Genomic DNA, 17,083 nt, shown 5'->3' on the forward strand with positions numbered 1-17,083 from the left:
GGAGGCAGAGAGGAAGAGACAGAGAGGGAGAGAGGAAGAGAGGCAGAGATGGAAACAGACAGGCAGAGAGGGAAAGAGACAGAGAGGCAGAGAAAGAGAGAGGCAGAGAGGGAGAGAGGCAGAGAGACAGAGAGGGAGAGAGGGACAGAGAGAGATAGAGCAGGAGGTCGGGGCACTCTGAGTCCCAGTTCCCAGTGCAGCTGTAGGTCGTCATCACCTAACCAAACGTGCAATAAAGTCCTCGTGCCTGCTGGTCACAGCCCCTGAGAGCCCCTCCTCCTGGAGAATAAAACCTTTGGTGGCTGCCCTTCCTCACTGCATTGTGGTTGGGTCTTTGATGAACTGAGACATCTTATCTATCAATTTCCTGGGCACAAGGCTCCAATGAACGCTGCCCCGTTGGTTTGGGAGGCCTTGTGGTGCCCCCATCTCACCAGACTCTCGAGGAAGCTTGTGACCTTGGGTTGAGCCCTAAGCAGCCGGGTACCCGCTGGAGCTCTGCTTCTCTCTCACTGAGAGAAAGAGACCAAAGAAAGGTCTGCAGGGAGGGCGCCTGTGCAAACACCCAGGGAACCAGCGGCTTGAGCCATTTTCATTTCCTTACACACATTCCCTTCCATACCTTAGTAAGGGCATGACGCAGTGTGTGTGTGCAGGTGTGTGTATTCATATGTGTGTGCATGTGTGTGTCTGTGCATGTATGAATGTATATGTGTGTTGTGGGGGTGTGCAGTGGACAGGAAGGGGAGGGCAGCTCTAGCTGAAAGCTGCGAGCCTGTCTGAAAAAAACATCCAGATTCCCTGGACCACAGCAAGAGAATGTTTTCATTTGTGTCCACTTTTTGTTAGCATTTAAAGCTATATCTTGAGTAGCATGTAAACCTTTAGTAAACTATTCTTAGAAGCATTTTCACAGTAAGATAAATCCGTAATAATGTACATTGAAATTATGCACCCTGCACCTCCCAAAATTATCTTGCAAACCTGCACCCGCCAAAGGATCCCATAGCGCACTTTGGGAGGTGTAGACAGGAAGCCTGGGGCTCTGTCCCTTATTCCATCTTTTCACCATCTGTGGGCTCCCACGCTGCATTGGTTTGCTAGGGCTCCCTTAAAGTACCACAGACTGGGCAGCTTCAGCAACAGAATCTCACTGTCTCACTGTCCTGGAGGCTGTAGGTCCAAGATCAAGGTGTTGGCAGGGAAGGTCCCTTTCCAGGGTGGTCCAGGAAGGCTCTGTTCCAGGCCTCTCTCCTGGAGTGTAGGTGGCCTTCCTCGTGTCTCTTCACCTCATCTTCCCTCTGTGTGTGTCTGTCCACATTTCCTTTTCTTATAATAAGGACACCAGTTGTTAGATTGGGGGCCCTCCTACTGACCTCATTTTTCATTTTAACTTATTTCTGTAAGACGATATCTGTAAATAAGATCACATTCTCAAGCACTGGGGCTTAGGACATCAACACAGGAATTTCAGGGGACAAATTCAGCCCATCACACAGGCCCTCCCTGAGGCCACCTCTGGGTCATCTTTGTCTACAGGCAAGTTGGCATCTAAAAAGTGTCTGCCCAAGACATGTGTCTGGCCCATGGTACAGCCAGTCCACACGGCCAATGGTGAGACCCAGGTGGCGTTGTTTCCTCACCGCCATGCCTCACGCAAGCAGCTGCCTTCTTGTAACAAGGTGGACACAAATCCCAGAACTGGCACAGACGCTTGCTGGCTGTGGGTGAAGTAGCCCCACGTCAGCGTCCTGCAAAGATGTGGCTTAGAATATTATGGCTTGTGTGAAAGATACGCAGATTTCTATTCTTTCTGATCTGTGGTTTCAAGTTCTGCTCGTCTGAACCCAAGGGGCTCTGTAGGGTGCCTCTGGAACAGCTGGGGTGTTAAGGGTGTTGAAAACACAAGGTACCCAGGCTCAACCCCAGCTTCAGTCACACAAATAATCTTATGGTGGTGTTTCTTTGGTCAGTTTTTTAAATTGATCTTTGTACTTTTTTTTTTTTTTTTTCAGAAAGGGATCCTTTGGTAGAAAGAAAATCTGAAACTCTAAATATTGTCCATTTTATCTATGTATTGTTGGTCCTTTCCCCAAAATATATCCTGATTCCAGCCACTTGTCATGATAGCTTTAATCTGAGCTCCCATCGTTTTTCACCTGGATTACTGTACCAGCCTCCCCACTGACCTCCCCGCTGCCACCTGGCCCCTCCCCAGGGCTCAGCAAGACTTTTCTGCAAAGGACCTGGTAGTAAGCATCTTGGGCTTTGTGGACCCTGTGGTCTTTGTTGCACCTACTCAACAATTACTCAGCTCCGCCACTGCAGCCCCTAAGCAGCCACAGACAAGTGAACACAGGGGAGGAACTGTGGCTCCAATAAACCTTTATTTACCATGACAGGAGGGGCTGCATCTGGATCGTGGGCCATAGTTTGCCAACCCTTGCCTGACTTCATGGCAACACTGACCTTCGTATTTATGCTTCTTAAAAACATGTCTAAGCTGAGTGCAGTGGCTCATCCCTGTAATCCCAACACTTCCAGCCGAGCCTGGAAGATCGCTTGGGGCCAGGAGGTCCCGATCAGCCTGGGTAACACAGCAAGATCCCATCTCCACAAGAAACTATTTCAAAAGCAGCCAGGCATGGGGGCCCACACATGTAGTCCCAGCTACTCAGGAGGCTGAGGTGGGAGGATTGCTTGAACCTGGGAAGTCAAGGCTGTAGTGAGCTGTGTTTGGGCCACTGCCCTTCAGCCTGGGTGACAGAGACCCTCTCTCTCTCTATTATATATATACACATACACACATATACATATATCTGTGTGTGTGTGTGTGTGTGTGTGTGTGTGTGTGTGTGTAATGGTTGTCTGCAAGAAACACCTTTAATTAATCACAGCTAACCCTCAAATAATACGCATAGTATAGGACCCTTACAATGCTACACTCCCAACTCTTCTCCCTACCCATCTTTTTTCTTTCCTTCCATGGATTCTGTGACATCTTCCTCTCCTCATTGACTCTGTATGAAGGGGATTCCTGGTGGGGGAAGGGTAGCTAGTGAGAAATGAGGTATCAAGAAACTAGCAAAGGGTCTTCTGGCTGTCTGTGGACAGTTCTTGTGTGGTCCCCAGCCTAGTCTCAAGGGTTCTGGGCCGGTCACCCTGCAGCCTCTGTGCTGTGTCTCTAGATCGGGCTCCAAGGGAAGGGTCCTGGGAGGCCCAACAGAGCAGGGTGCTTTGTCTGACCAATGTGCCCCCGTCCCTCTCGCTGTGTGGCTCAGGAATAGGCCCAGTGTGTCCAGGTGGTGCCAGGCCACCTCACTGCCCCCTTTGAGATGGGCCCAGAGGGTTTTGTGAGGTGAGCATGAAGCTGGGCACCCAAAGCCTGGGGCCAAGTGCCCCTCCCTGTGTCCCAGAGGAAGGGCCCTGACCTGAGAAGACCCCCAGTGCCTGGCTTATGGGTGCCAATGTGGGGAGGGGTGGCTCTGAGGACTGAGGGGGATTACTGAAAGACTTTGAGCTCCATGGCTCAGGGACCTTGGCAGTAGAGGCCTGGTCAGCAGAGACTTGGACACTGGGACTTGGTCACAAAAAATATGATCAGAAAGGGCATGGCCATCAGAGAGTTGGTCAGGGGGCCTGGTCATTGAGGGATTGTCAGTGAGGACCTGGTCACTGGGTGCTTGGTCAATGGGTCTTGGTCAGTGGGGACCTGGTCAGTGGAGATCTGATTACTGGGGGCTTGGTCATCAAGAGCCTGGTCAGTCAGGACCTGGTCAGTGAAGGACTTGTGGGGGGGGCATTGGTCAGCAGCAGCCTTGTTGGTGGGGGCCTCGTTAGTGGGGTCCTGGCCAGCTGGCCACTGGGTGGCCTCATGCAGTGGTTTGTCCTTGGAGCTTGCTTGCCGCCATCTGTAGTGGGGATGAGTCACGTCACCCCAGAGGGCTACTGGGAGAAGGAGGTGAGCAAGTGTGTGGAATCCGGCCCTGCCACAGATCTAGCACTTTACACCCTAGCTGAGTCCCCTGCTAAAGAGGGGGCCTGCCCTCTGCCCTCCACCCTCAATTCTCTGCCCCCCACCCACAGGACTGCCCCACCTAGGGAGGGCTGAGGTTGGGGAGCACCTGTGGACACTCTGATGCTGGCCACAGGCCCAGGGCCAGGGGTGACAGTGACAAGGACCTGAGTGCATACATGAATGGGGCCACCTGGCCCAGCCACAGAAGCAACACACCATATGCACACGTGTTCACCCACATATGTGTGCACACTCACGTTCACAAACACACTGCATGCACACATGTTGATGCTTCGGGGGTGGAGGACGCTGACTCTGGGCCCTGCTGACCCAGGCAGGGGCCCATTGTGATGGGTGCCGTGACCCCATAATGTCACTGGTGCTGAGTACCCACCCGCCTATCCGGCTGCCTTCTCTGTGTCTGGAGCTCTTGGAGACAAGATACACAGCGGTCTCTGGTTCTGCTCAGAGGAGGCTTTCTTAAGTGAAAGGCACAGTTGGATCAGCAGACTCCGGTGAGTATGACCTGCTCTGTTCCCTCCCTGCTGACCTGGGAAAGTCGCTACCGGGCGGTGCTGGCCTCTGGGCAGGTGCCGAGGAGGGTCATCCCTGAGTGCTCACCAGGTAGGTGCCTGTTCTGCACTGACGGTATAGATGTTCGTCTTGTTGGTCGTCACAGTGACGCTGGTGGGTGTGGGTGCTGTCCCCTAATGTATCCATTCCACAGGTGAGATGTCTAGGGTCAGAGAAGCAGTGACCGGTCCAGGGACCCAGATGTGACCCTGGGCCATGCTCTTAGCCCTGCCCTGTGCTATGCTGGACTCAAGCCCTGACCTCTGTGGCCTCCCTGCCCTGGATTCCAAATCCACCCGGGGTTCCAGCCCCTGATGGGGCAGAGCCTGGCCCTGGAAGAGCCACTGGGACAGCTCCTATGGGTGAGGTGGAGGGGGTGGTCCTCGATCCAAATCTGTGCCCTAAGCTGGGTCCCCGCGGGAGGTCTCACCAACTCAGACTTCACATGCGGTCACTGAGGGTCATTGTGGGACCCACTGAACACAGGGGGTCCCTTGTCTGGGAGTGGGGTGAAGAGCCTTCTGCCCTTAGGCAGTTGGGTAGGGGACTTTGAGCCCTGCTGCTCTGGGACCTGGGCAGTGGGGACCTGGTCAGCGGGGTCCTCATCGAGAACATGGTCAGTGGGAGATTTGGTCATCATGGGTTGGGTCAGTGGGGGCCTGGTGAGCAGAGACTCGGACACTGGGGCTTAGTGAAAATATGATCAGTGGGGAAATAATCATGGGGCCTGCTCAGTAGGGCCTGGCTAGCAGAGGCCTGGCCAGCTGGCCACTGGACGACCTCAGACACGGGGTTTGTCCTTGGAGCCTCTTTGCCTCTATTCATAGTGGGGATGAGTCACAGCATCCCTGAGCACTCGCCAGGTGCAGGTTCTGTGCTGACCTTGTAGATGGCCTTTTCGTTCATCCCCACAGCAACTCCGTGGGGTGGATCCTGTCCCCAGATGTAGCCATTCCACAGGTAAGATGTCTAGAGTCTGACAGGTGATGACTGGCCCAGAGACCCAGATGTGACCCTGGGACATGCTCTCAGCCCTGCCCTGTGCAGTACTAGACTCAAGCCCTGGCCTTTGCAGCCTCCCTGCCTTAGATCCCAAATTTCCCTGGGGTTCTGGACCCTGATGGGGTGGAGGGGGTGATTCTCAGTCCAAGTCTGTGCCCTAAGCTGGGTCCCCACAGGAGGAGGTCTCACCAACTCAGACTTGAGGTGCGCTCACTGAAGGTTGCTGTGGGACCCACTGGACACATGGGGTCCTTCGTCTGGGAGTGGGGTGGGGAGCCCTCTGCCCTCGGGCAGTTGTGGAAAATGAAGGAGCTCTAGAGGGCTGCCTGGAGGGTGATGATCGTCCCTCTTGGTCAAAGGGGCTTGGGGACTGGAACCTTCTCTATCTGATCCTCTAGAGGTCTTGTCTTCCCTTTGTCCCAAGTATTCCCAAGGAGGATGGTCCCCCTGGGTGTTCTCCAGGACCAAGGCCCCAGAGTTCTCTTGTTTTTTCCTTGGTGACCCAGGAAAACGAAGCCCCCCCCTGTACTGACAGCTGGGAATTGTGGAGTCCACCGTCCTCTAGCTGAGACGGGGTTTCCATGAGCACAGAGGCTGCTTTGGATTCAATAGGTCATTTTTCCCCCAAACCAAATGCCCTCCTGCTTAGCTGGTGTTGTTCCTGAAGCGGCTGCACCAGCCAGAGTGCAGAGAATTGGAGCAGAATGGAGCAGTCACCAGCGTGGGGTGGGTGACTGTCTTGCTTCCTACAGAAAACTGGGCATCTTCATGGTCCTAGAAGGATCCCAGGAGGCTGATCCTATAGAGACATCTGGTTCCTGACCCCAACTGCCTCCAGGTGTCTGGAACAGCCCATCGTGGGCCCTTTACCCTCAGCAGGTGGATGCCGTTTGTCGGGCTGGGAGAATAAAACCTTTGGCGGCTGCCCTTCCTCACTGCATTGTGGTTGGGTCTTTGATGAACCGAGACATGCCCTCCTGCTTAGCTGGTGTTGTTCCTGAAGGAACTCCCTCTATGAAGGAACACACAGGTGTGTGTCTGTCTTAGGACATTTGGGAACAATGGGCCTCTCTGTCCAGGTCCCCCTGTGTTCAAGTCCTCAGGAAGGAGCCCACTCCTGGTCCAAAGCAGGGACTCTAGAGACTCGGGCATGGGTGGGAACACTGGGTTTAGCCCTTTGTCTCGGGGAGCAATGGTGGAATGGGGCTCACCTGTCTGGCCAGCATTTGGGGGCCTGGTGGGAGCCGTTCGGGTGTTCTCTGGAGCTCTCAGGTGCAGCAGAGCCTTTGGATGACTTTGTCTCGCAGGATGGAGATGGATGAGGACCCGGATATCCTGCCCACCCAGGGGCAGGGCAACATCATCATTACTAAGTATGAGCAGGTACAGGTCGGGCCACTCCCTTGAGGAAGGTGGGGCCTCACCTCCCCCACAGGTCAGAGCCTGGTCAGAGGGTCCTGGGCTCCCCAGGATCACAGGGTGAAGACACTCTCCATGCCCTCAGGACCCCAAGCCCCTCACCTTGCCCCTATCTCCCTGGCCCTTGCTGGGTCACAGGGATGCTGAGCTGGGGCAGCAGTGGACACAGAGCATGAGCGTGTCAACATCTGGAAATTCACCAGTCGCCTCTGGGTTGTGTGGTAAGTCCTCTGTCCCCCCACCCACCAGTCTCACCTCAGGGACGGGTTTTGTTTTTAGAAAGGTCTCTCTGGGGTAGGGCAGGTTTCCCTGGCTCAGGCCAATCTCCTCTCCAGGGTCAGACCTCCTCTCTGCCTCTCCTGCAAGTCCAGCCTGTGGTCAGGGTTAGGGCAGAGCCTCAAGGCCCATCTAGGGAGCTCGGGAGAGCGGGTGGGACAGAGAGGGGGCTGGGTCAGCCCCGGGGCTCTCAGCACTGAGGTCTCCTCATCAGCAGGAGAGGAGGGGACAGCCTAAGGGTCTGGCCCTGTCCCCTTGGTGCCTGCCCTGGTGAGATCTGAGGGTGGTGGCCACAGGGCAAGGGGACACCTGGCCAGGCCTGTGGGCAGTTGCGTAGCAGGTCTCCAAGGGCTCAGGGGGCCCACTGGGGCATCCTATAGGGAGGGGCAAGGGGACTGCAAGGGCTGTGACCCTGGGAGGCTGGGGGAGAAGGGTAGGGCCTGTCCTGGGCATCTCACAGTGAGGCCAGGGGGGCAACAGGGCCTGTAGCTGAAGACCCCGGGAGTGGTGCTGGGAAGGGACCTGGGCCTGGTAAGGGGAGCCCAGCCTGGAGCCGGCCCCTCAGGCCTCACAGGATGGAGAGAGGGAGGAGCCTGGAGTTGTGGGGGAAGGGGGGGTCGGTGAGCCTGTGAGACCTACCACTTCCGGGATGCACCTGAACCAAGCTGGCCCAGGGTGGAGCTGACAGTCTGGGGAGGAAAACAGATGGGGTGGTCAGGGAACAGCGGCTCACCTGGGACCCCTCAGTGGGGTTGACTCAGTCCCCAAGCTCTGCGTGGCCCTCCAGAGACTCTTCCTGCTGGCTCAGTCAGCACCTCGGAGGGTAGATGGGAGGCTGAGCTGGGGCAGGCAGGACAGTAGGGGGAGGACAGCCAGGCATCCCATGTCCTGGTTTTTGCAGTGGCTGGGAGAGGCTGAGGGCTGAAGGCTGACTGCCCTGAGAGCCAGCTGAGGCTATAGGCAGGGTGGTGGGGCCAGCCCCACTGCCTGAAGGGCCCTTGGTCACCCTTGTCACCCCACGGTTCTCCCCAGCAGTGCTGAGCAGCCCAGTGAGAGACCTGGGGGGTCTCATACCTAGGTTCTGACAGGAAGAGGGTCCTGGAAGGGCCAGGGTGGCTGGAGAGAGGGTCACAGTCTCCGTGGCGGGCAGGATGGGGGAAGATGGGGAACAGGCAGGGTCTGCGGCCAGGATGCAGGGAGAGGCAGGTGAATGCTGGGAGGTCACACCCTGCAAAGCCTATGGGGAGTGTCAGGTGTGACGGGTCCCAGGTGCGTCCTCAGGGCACTAGGCAGCTCTCAGGCCAGGCTCCCTGGACTCTGGTGGGTGATGTGGTCACTCACGAGGCACTGCTGTCAGGGCTCAGCCACCCACCCAGGGTGGCACCCATCTTGTCTCAAGACTGGACTTTCTCAGCTCCCACAGAGGGTGTCACCTCCAGCCCAGGAGAAGCAGCCCCATTGTGCAGCCCGAGGCACTCCACGGGCCCCAAGTGGCCCCCTCCAGGCCAGCCTCGAGCTCCCTCTTCTCCAAGGTCCTGGTGCCTCATGGGCATCAGCTCCACATGGAGGCCCTTGCCTTTCTTCCCTGTGCCTTCTCCTGGGCTGAGATTTAGGGTGGATGGCGGGGGGGCTGGGGCCCTCTCATGGATAAGGATGGCTCCTGGACCAGGCAGGTCCTCAGCTCTGTCTGGGTTGCCTTACAGTGAGACAGAGCTGCCCACGTCAGTGCCCGGGAGATGAAGGTAAGAGCCTGTGCCTGCTGCGTGGGAGACTGGTCAAGGCACAGGGAATCGAGTAGTAGGTGAGACAGAGGGGGTGGCCCACGGACCCAGGCGGTGGTAAGTGGGCCAGGGCTGTCCCTGGGAGGGGCGGCCTTTCCTGATGGACTCTGTTCCCATGAGCGTTTGACCAAAACCCAAATCAAGAACCACAGTCTTGGCTCAGAGGTCACTGCCTGTTTGCACCAAGTCCCCAGCTAAAGGGCGGGGCCTGACCAAAACTCGGGGTGTCTGTGGCCTGAGGATGGTGTGTCCTGGTATCACCAGTCCAGACCACCAGCTCCAGTTCAGAGGGTCTCAGCCCTTGGGGTCTGCTCTTTCCTGACTCCTTCAGGGCCCCAAAGCCCAGGACCCAGCATCCATGGGCCGCTGCCGGAGGCCTGGCAGCTCCACTAACTCCATCATGGCTCATTTGACAGCAAAGATGTCAGGAAATAAAATATACTGACAAATGGCTGAAGATGCTTGGAGACTGGCCAAAATAGAACAGCAACAAGGTAACATGGCGGCTGGGTCTGGTGGCTCAGGCCTGTAACCCCAGCACTTTGGGAGGCTGAGGTGGGTGGATCACCTGAGGTCAGGAGTTCGAGACCATCCTGGCCAATATGGTGAAACCCGTCTCTACTAAACATGCAAAAATTAGCTGGGCATGGTGGCAGGTGCCTGTAATCCCAGCTACTCAGGAGGCTGAGGCACGAGAATTGCTTGAACCCAGGCAGTGGAGGTTACAGTGAGCCAAGATCGCGCCGCCGCACTCCAGCCTGGGCGACAAGAGCGAGACTTCATCTCAAAAGAAAAAGAAGGTAACGTGGGGAGGGAGTGGCCTCCGTGACTGCTCTCTGCAGAGTCAGGAGACAGGCGCCCATGGCCATGACCTGGCACCATCTGCCTCTCAGCAGATGGGTGGCACTCTATCCCCACCATAGGACAGCAGGCCTGTTTACTGGCTTTCCTCCCCAAGCCACTACACATCCTGTCTCACTGGAGTGTTCTTCTGTCTGTAGCTGTCTCGAAGCATGTACAAAGGCATTCCCCTGGTGTGAGGCCGGGCGTGATCACTCCTGCTAGACATTGAAAAAGTCAAGTCCCAGAACCCAGGAAATACAAGGTAAGGCCCTCCCACACTCGTCCAGGGCAGGACAAATAGACCAGGCTGTGTCAGGAGCCCAGGACTCCAGCCGGAAGGAATGTCAAGCCCGGGTTGGGGGTGGGGGCTGTGGTCAGATGCACATATTAGGCACAGACAGTGACACAGGCACCACAGGTGTGCTGGGCTGGGCTGACCCTCCCTGGCTTCAGAAACAAGGCAAAAAAGGAACTTTCTGCAGAAGGAAACCTTCCTCCCTTCCTTCCAGAAGTGCTGACTGTGGGATGACTGCTGTCAGGGGCAGGGAGTCTTTTGTCTGTTCTGAGGCTGCTTCCTCCTCTTGGCCCTGCCCTACAGGTCCTGAAGGAAAAGGGCAAGAGGTCCTCCAGAGTCATCCACCGCATCAAGGTAGATGTCAGCCACACCCTGCAGAACCACAAGATGTTTAGAGTATTCCCGGGCAGCGATATTCCCGGGCCATGTGCCCATACTCACAGGCATGGGTGCCTCTCGGGGGTGTCGGCACTTCTTGAAAATTCAGTGTTTGTGACCCACCAGGACGTAGTAGGCAGGACTCAAGCTCACTTGCCGGCATGGACACCCAAGCAAGAGGGCGGCTCAAGGAGTCAAACTGAGACAGAAAATGGTTGAAGCCCAGACTCCTGGTGTCACCTGGACCCGACCACCATGTCTCAGATGAAGAAATGACCTTCCCCTCCTGACATTGCCCCAAAGCCCAGGAGCTTGGCAGGGGTGCATGCAGATGGTCCTGGCAGGAGACAGGTTTGGCAAGTTGCTGAGGTGCCTGATGGGCCAGGCTCTTGTCATGAAATGAGTTTGCATCCTGAGGAAGCCTCTTCTTCACCAGAAACCAGACAGAGATCCAATTTCCCCTTTGCCTGAACCCCGTAGCAGTGCAGCAGACAGGGAGGGGGTCACCCAGGTGGCTGTTCCTGCTCGGCCGCCACTTTCCAGACCATTCCAGGCAGGGAGAGCAGCTGAGCCAACTCCATGAGCTGCCACATGGGGTCTGGACCCAGCCGCCCTCCTGTGCCAGACAGGCAGCCCTTGAGCTGTCGCAGGACCCTTTGTGTGGTGGTCAGCGCCCTGCCGCCTGCCCTCGTGGTGGGTGCACTTCACAGGTGCTGCTCTGGGCCAGGCATAGTGGCCTCCCCAGCCTGGCCCAGGGGAGAGGGCATGAACAATCCCTGACTGTGCCCTTTAGGGCCATGTGAGCTTAGATGTTCGCTGCAGGAGCCCCCCAGGCTCCTTGTCAGCTGAGTCACACGTGACCTGCTCAGTCCTCATGCCCAGCCCAAATCCCTGGGGGCCTGTGGCAGGTGTCCCCAAGGATCTCTGCCATCTCTGGTGATGTGAGTCCTCCCAGGTGGCCTCAGCCGTCCCAGGTGGCATCCTTCTATGGTGACTCCGGCTCTTGCAGCAGGTGGGCTACCACAGGGACCTGAGCCACATCACCGCCATCCTCCTCCTGTATCTGCTAGAGGAAGATGCTTTCTGGGTGCTGGCTCAGCTGCTGGCCAGTGAGAGGCACTCCCTGTAGGGTAGGTGGACAGCTGTCCCCGGGGCCTTACACAAGTCACGCCAGGGGACGGCCACTCTGGCCGGTGATCCCAACTTCCAGTCAAGGTGCTTTCCTTGTATCCCAGCTTGTTTGGAGCCTCCAGGATGTCCCTGCTGAGGTCCCACAACAGCCTGGGTCTGGACATGGACCCTCAAACCTCAAGTCAGACACCTTTCATCCCTAACATCAGAGAGCATTGATACCTTTTCCTGGCCACCCTCTGTTGCCCGAAGCCAGCCCCGACTTTGTGCAGGCACCACTCACCTCCCTGAGTGTCCTCCTGCCTCCCAGCTGGCTGCGCTCCCAGCCATCCTCCCTTCCTATGGATGGGCCGATGAAGCCAAGATGGCAATGACTGCCCATCCCACGTCCCCCAGCCTGATCCCACATCCAGGAGATGGCCACACAGCCCTCAGCTGCCACCCTGGTCTCCCCGCTAGCACCTGCCTGCCTCAGCCCTACCTCATGGTGTCAAAGGCATGCTGCCCTCCTGGCACCTCAACCCAGGATGCCACCGGGCAGTGCCTCCAGCCAGGGCCCTCCTCCCCAGGGCGGAGGCCATGTGATGGGGTCACCAGATGGGAGGGAGGGAGGCCTCGGGGTCCGGGGTCCCCCATCTTGCCCAGCTCTTCCAGCTGATGCCTCCACATCTTGGGCGTGGGCTCTGATGGGGTGATGGGTCGGCAGCTTCTCAGTATTCTACAGCCCAAATACTGCCCAGATTCAGAGGCTCCTATCGCACCAGGAGAAGGTGCTGCACAAGTCCTTCCTGAAGATCGTGAGACAGCTGGTGAGTGGATGACACCCTCTGCTCCTCCCCATAGGCCCTGGGCCCCACAGGCCAGGGGAGGCTCTAGCCTCTCACAGAGCTGAAAAGAGGCCAAGTCCCAACCACAGCCTGACCTGCGATGGGGATTCTCCATGGGTTTGGAGTTGGGTTTCCTTTTCCTATCCTGAAGGAGACAGAGGCGCTGGGACCAGGGCCAAGCTCTGGCTGAGCAGGGCTAAGGGAAGTATGTCCACTGGGCATCCGTGCATGGGGCAGGTGTTGGCGCCCTGGCCAACACCCTGGCTTCTGCTCCTTGAGGAAGGGTCTACAGAGGGGCCTGGAAGTGGGAGGACTTCAGGGCAGCCCAGGGGGCCCTGAGCACCTCTGCTCCTCCCTTCAGGGCAAGGAAAGGCTGTGCATTGAAGGTTCCATGCTGACTAGGCTCCTCCGGTGTTTCCTTGATGGGGTAAGGAGGCACAGGGAGACCCCAGCCCAGGGACCCTCCTGTCCCGCAGTGCCCGGTACCCCTAGCCCAGGGGTTGAGCTCCCACAGGAGGACTCAGATCCCCTCCAGCCTGCAGGAGGCACAGGCAGTTCCCTGCAGGGCACATAAATCAGGCTCTGCCTGAGAGGGGGCATCCCACTGCAGAGGCCAGGGCTCAGGCCCAGCCTCATGGGCAGACTGGGTCAGGACCCAACTCGGAGGGGCCCAGGGAAGCCCCAAGTCCTCAGGAAGCCCCTTCTTCCAGAAGCCACCTCACTGCTGAGATGAGTCCCCCATGAGGAGCTGCAGGACCTTGTCTGACTGCAGCCTCATGGAGGGGTTTCATCCCATGGAGAGGAGTCCTCAGCACTCCAGGGGACTGAAACCCCAATGGGTCCTGCTCAGGCCACCGGCCCCAGCCTGGAAAGGCCAGGTTCTCCCACACCTGCTGTCCCCACAGAAATCCTTTGGGCTCACCCTGCAACTGTGGGATGTGCTCATCTTGGAGGGCAAGCAGGTACTGACAGCCGTGGCGCATGCATCATTCAAAATACACAGGGGTAAGTCCCATGTGCCTGAGGGTGCCCAGGGGAACACATGGAACAGACCTCGGCTGGCCTGAGGGAAGCATCCTCACACTGTCACGACTCTCTGCTCCATCCGAGCAGAGGGCCTGGCCTGGTGGGCTGGGCAAGGCATGATGACACTGAGCCCACTTCCCACATGATCCAGATGAAGGTCAGGAGTGTGGTGAGCACTTCCCTGCCCGGCCTCCCCCAGCTGTGGCCTCCTGTGCACAGCTCGACCCCAGGGTGGCCAAAAAGGACCCAGCACCACCCAGTGGGAGGTAACTCTGGTGGAAACCGGGGTGCGGGCACTGACCCCTCCCAGGGAACCCTCCTGACCTGATGCCCACCCTCTCCCTAGAGCGCCTCATGAAGCTTTCCTGGAGCACCGCCTGGGAGTTTCAGGAGTGACTCTCTCAGAGCTGGGCCCTGGAGGACAACACAGTCCTCAGGAACCTTCAAACCTCTATGAAGGAACTCACAAAAAAACACCAGGACCTGCTACCCCCAGGTGGGCTCCAGCACGAGGTCCCCTCCCGAGTCACCCTCTGGGGCAGTCAATGGTGGGGGGTGCCCTGGCCCCATCAGCCCTCCTACCTGGCCTTCCTCCTGCACCTCTTCTTCCTCCTCTTCCTCCTCTACTCTAAGAAAGTCAAATGGGTCTGCCACTCCTCAGGGCAGGCGCTGAGTGTGTGTGTGTGTGTGTGTGTGTGTGTGTGTGTGTGTGTGTGTGTGTGTGCTGGAATGCTGTGTGGACAGGCAGGGGCCATGGGCAGGACCCCAAAACACCCCTCCGCCACTTTCCACATTGTCCTTCTCTCCTTGAAGGGCCCTGAGGGACACTGGGGCAGTCAGACCCAGCTGTGGAAGCCCCCACCCCCACCTCCAAGCAGCCTCAGAGAGCAGCAGGGACCCCTCATTCTTGAGTGCCCCTCCAAGGATGTCAAGACAACATGTAGGGAAAAGAAAGAGACATCAGACTGTCACTGTGTCTATGTAGAAAGGGAAGACATAAGAGACTGCATTCTGAAAAAGACCTGTACTTTAAACAATTGCCTTGCTGAGATGTTGTTAATTTGTAGCTTTGCCCCAGCCACTTTGACCCAACCTGGAGCTCACAAAAAACATGTGTTGTATAAAATCAAGGTTTAAGGGATCTAGGGCTGTGCAGGACGTGCCTTGTTAACAAAATGTTTACAAGCAGTATACTTGGTAAAAGTCATTGCCATTCTCTAGTCTCAATAAACCAGGGGCACAATGCACTGTGGAAAGCTGCAGGGACCTCTGCCCTTGAAAGCGGGGTGTTGTCCAAGGTTTCTCCCCATGTGATAGTCTAAAATATGGCCTCGTGGGATGAGAAAAACCTGACTGTTCCCCAGCCCGACACCCGTAAAGGGTCTGTGCTGAGGTGGATTAGTAAAAGAGGAAAGCCTCTTGCAGTTGAGATGGAGGAAGGCCACTGTCTCCTGCTTGCCCCTGGGAACTGAATGTCTCGGTGTAAAACCCGATTGTACATTTGTTCAACTCTGAGATAGGAGAAAAGCTGCCCTGTGGTGGGAGGCGAGACATGTTTGCAGTAATGCTGCCTTGTTATTCTTTACTCTGCTGAGATGTTTGGGTGGAGAGAAACGTAAATCTGGCCTACGTGCACGTCCAGGCATAGTACCTTCCCTTGAACTTATTCTGATATAGATTCTTTTGCTCACATGTTTTTTGTTGACCTTCTCCTTATTATCACCCTGCTCTCCTACTAGATTCCTTTTTGCTGAAATAATGAAAATAATCATCAATAAAAACTGAGAGGACTCAGAGGCTGGTGCCAGTGCAGGTCCTTGGTGTGCTCAGTGCCAGTCCCCTGGACCCACTGTTGTTTCTGTATACTTTGTCTCTGTGTCTTCTTTCTTTTCTCAGTCTCTCATCCCACCCGACTAGAAATACCCACAGGTGTGGAGGGGCAGGCCACCCCTTCACAACAAGCCAGGGAGACAAGAGAATCAGTGCCCCTGACCCAAGAGGATTCAGGCACAGGATAGAGGAAGCCCTAACCCAGAGCCAGAACCAAGAGTTCAGCTGGGCATGGGATTGGTCCAGCCCTGGCATGGGGTGAACAGCCTGGAGGGCAGAGGGGAACCCATGCCCGGGGCCTTCTCATGCTCTGAGACAGGCCCCCATGTGTGGTGGCAAGGGGGCTGGGTGACAGTGCAGGTCCCTCCCACTTGAGTTCTGAGTTGGGGCTGCCAAAGAGCCCTGAGGTGAGGGCATGAGGCAGGAAGCCCTGAGCCAGCCTGAACCCTGGGGGCCATTTCAGGAGCAACCTGAGGTTCCCTGAAAGCTCCCTGACCCTAGACTGCACACAGTCCTCGCCCTGAGATCAGCAGCCTGTGGGGGCGTCCTCAGTGTCAGGGACCCCGAGGACTCCAGAGACCCAGGCCTGTGGGGCCCAGCCCTGAAGGGACCCAATGAGCTTGGTGAAGATGCCGACCATGTCTGTTTCTTTTTTTTTCAGGAGAACTCAAGCGAGAGTCCTCGAGGGTGTCTCCTGGCATTGGGCCCCTCTGTGAGGGGGACAGATTGGCCCTGCCCAGCCCACCAGCTCAGCTCCTCCCTGGGACAAAAGCCTTGTCCTCCCCCAGCCTGGCCTGACAGGGTTGTCTCCATGGCTGAGGCCAAGACCCCGCAGCACAAAGGGGCTTCCCCAGAACCCAGGGCAGCAGGCTGCTCTCTGGGTGGCCCAGAGGATCAAGATGTGGCCAGCCTGTTTCCCGGTGAGGTCAGGCCTCGTATTACATGAAAATACCTGTGCTGGGACTCTATGCCACACCTCCACACAGACCTGGATGCTGGGATCCATGGTTTCCCTACTACGATTTTTTTTTTTTTTTTTTTTTGAGACGGAGTCTTGCTCTGTTGCCCAGGCTGGAGTGCAGTGGCACGATCTTGGCTCACTGCAAGCTCCGCCTCCCAGGTTCACGCCATTCTCCTACCTCAGCCTCCCTAGTAGCTGGGACTACAGGCACCCGCCACCATGCCCTGCTAATTTTTTGTATTTTTAGTAGAGATGGGGTTTCACCGTGTTAGCCAGGATGGTCTTGATCTCCTGACCTCAGGATCCGCCCGCCTCGGCCTCCCAAAGTGCTTACAGGCATGAGCCACCGCGCCCGGCCTCCCTACTACAATTTTGAACAGGGCTACTGGGCCCCTGTCACTTCAACATCTTACCTGGACAGCCCTGCAACCACAGGATGGCCCTGGCCTAGCAAGCCCACTGGGACCCTGACATCAAGCCCTGCCCAGGCTTATGACAGAGGAGGCAGGTCAGGAGACACCCCAGCAACAAGGCGGCACCTGCCTGTGATGCCCCTCAGTAGAAGAATGTGGCATGGAAGGAGCCCAGGTGGCACCCGCCCAGCTTCCTTGCAGCCCCAGATGGCTGCTGGACCTTGGTTCTGGGCCTTGGAAAATCCCATTCAGGGGGGCTTAGTCCCATCAAGGCCTCTGGAGGGAAGGCTAAGCATAGGGTTCCCGCGGC

General features: G+C 57.0%; 2 protein-coding genes across 2 annotated transcripts; both read left to right on the plus strand.

Annotated features, from left to right (window-relative positions):
• The first annotated feature begins 6,901 nt into the window (after positions 1 to 6,901).
• TBC1D28 (TBC1 domain family member 28) lies at positions 6,902 to 12,517 on the plus strand. The gene is given in 7 exon segments (XM_030827067.1): positions 6,902 to 6,976; positions 7,151 to 7,233; positions 8,793 to 8,826; positions 10,071 to 10,193; positions 10,511 to 10,717; positions 11,595 to 11,729; positions 12,431 to 12,517. Coding segments are annotated over 7 exon segments (744 nt in total).
• A 254-nt stretch (positions 12,518 to 12,771) lies between these two features.
• TBC1D27P lies at positions 12,772 to 16,421 on the plus strand (the record flags this gene model as incomplete). Its single annotated transcript, XM_030827068.1, is given in 6 exon segments — positions 12,772 to 12,780; positions 12,905 to 12,970; positions 13,449 to 13,548; positions 13,916 to 14,065; positions 16,061 to 16,153; positions 16,156 to 16,421. Coding segments are annotated over 6 exon segments (684 nt in total), but the record flags the coding sequence as incomplete, so codon positions are not given.
• Between the last annotated feature and the right edge of the window lie 662 nt (positions 16,422 to 17,083).

This window comes from Nomascus leucogenys, chromosome 14, assembly GCF_006542625.1.
Source record: "Nomascus leucogenys isolate Asia chromosome 14, Asia_NLE_v1, whole genome shotgun sequence".
Classification (NCBI taxonomy): domain Eukaryota; kingdom Metazoa; phylum Chordata; class Mammalia; order Primates; family Hylobatidae; genus Nomascus; species Nomascus leucogenys.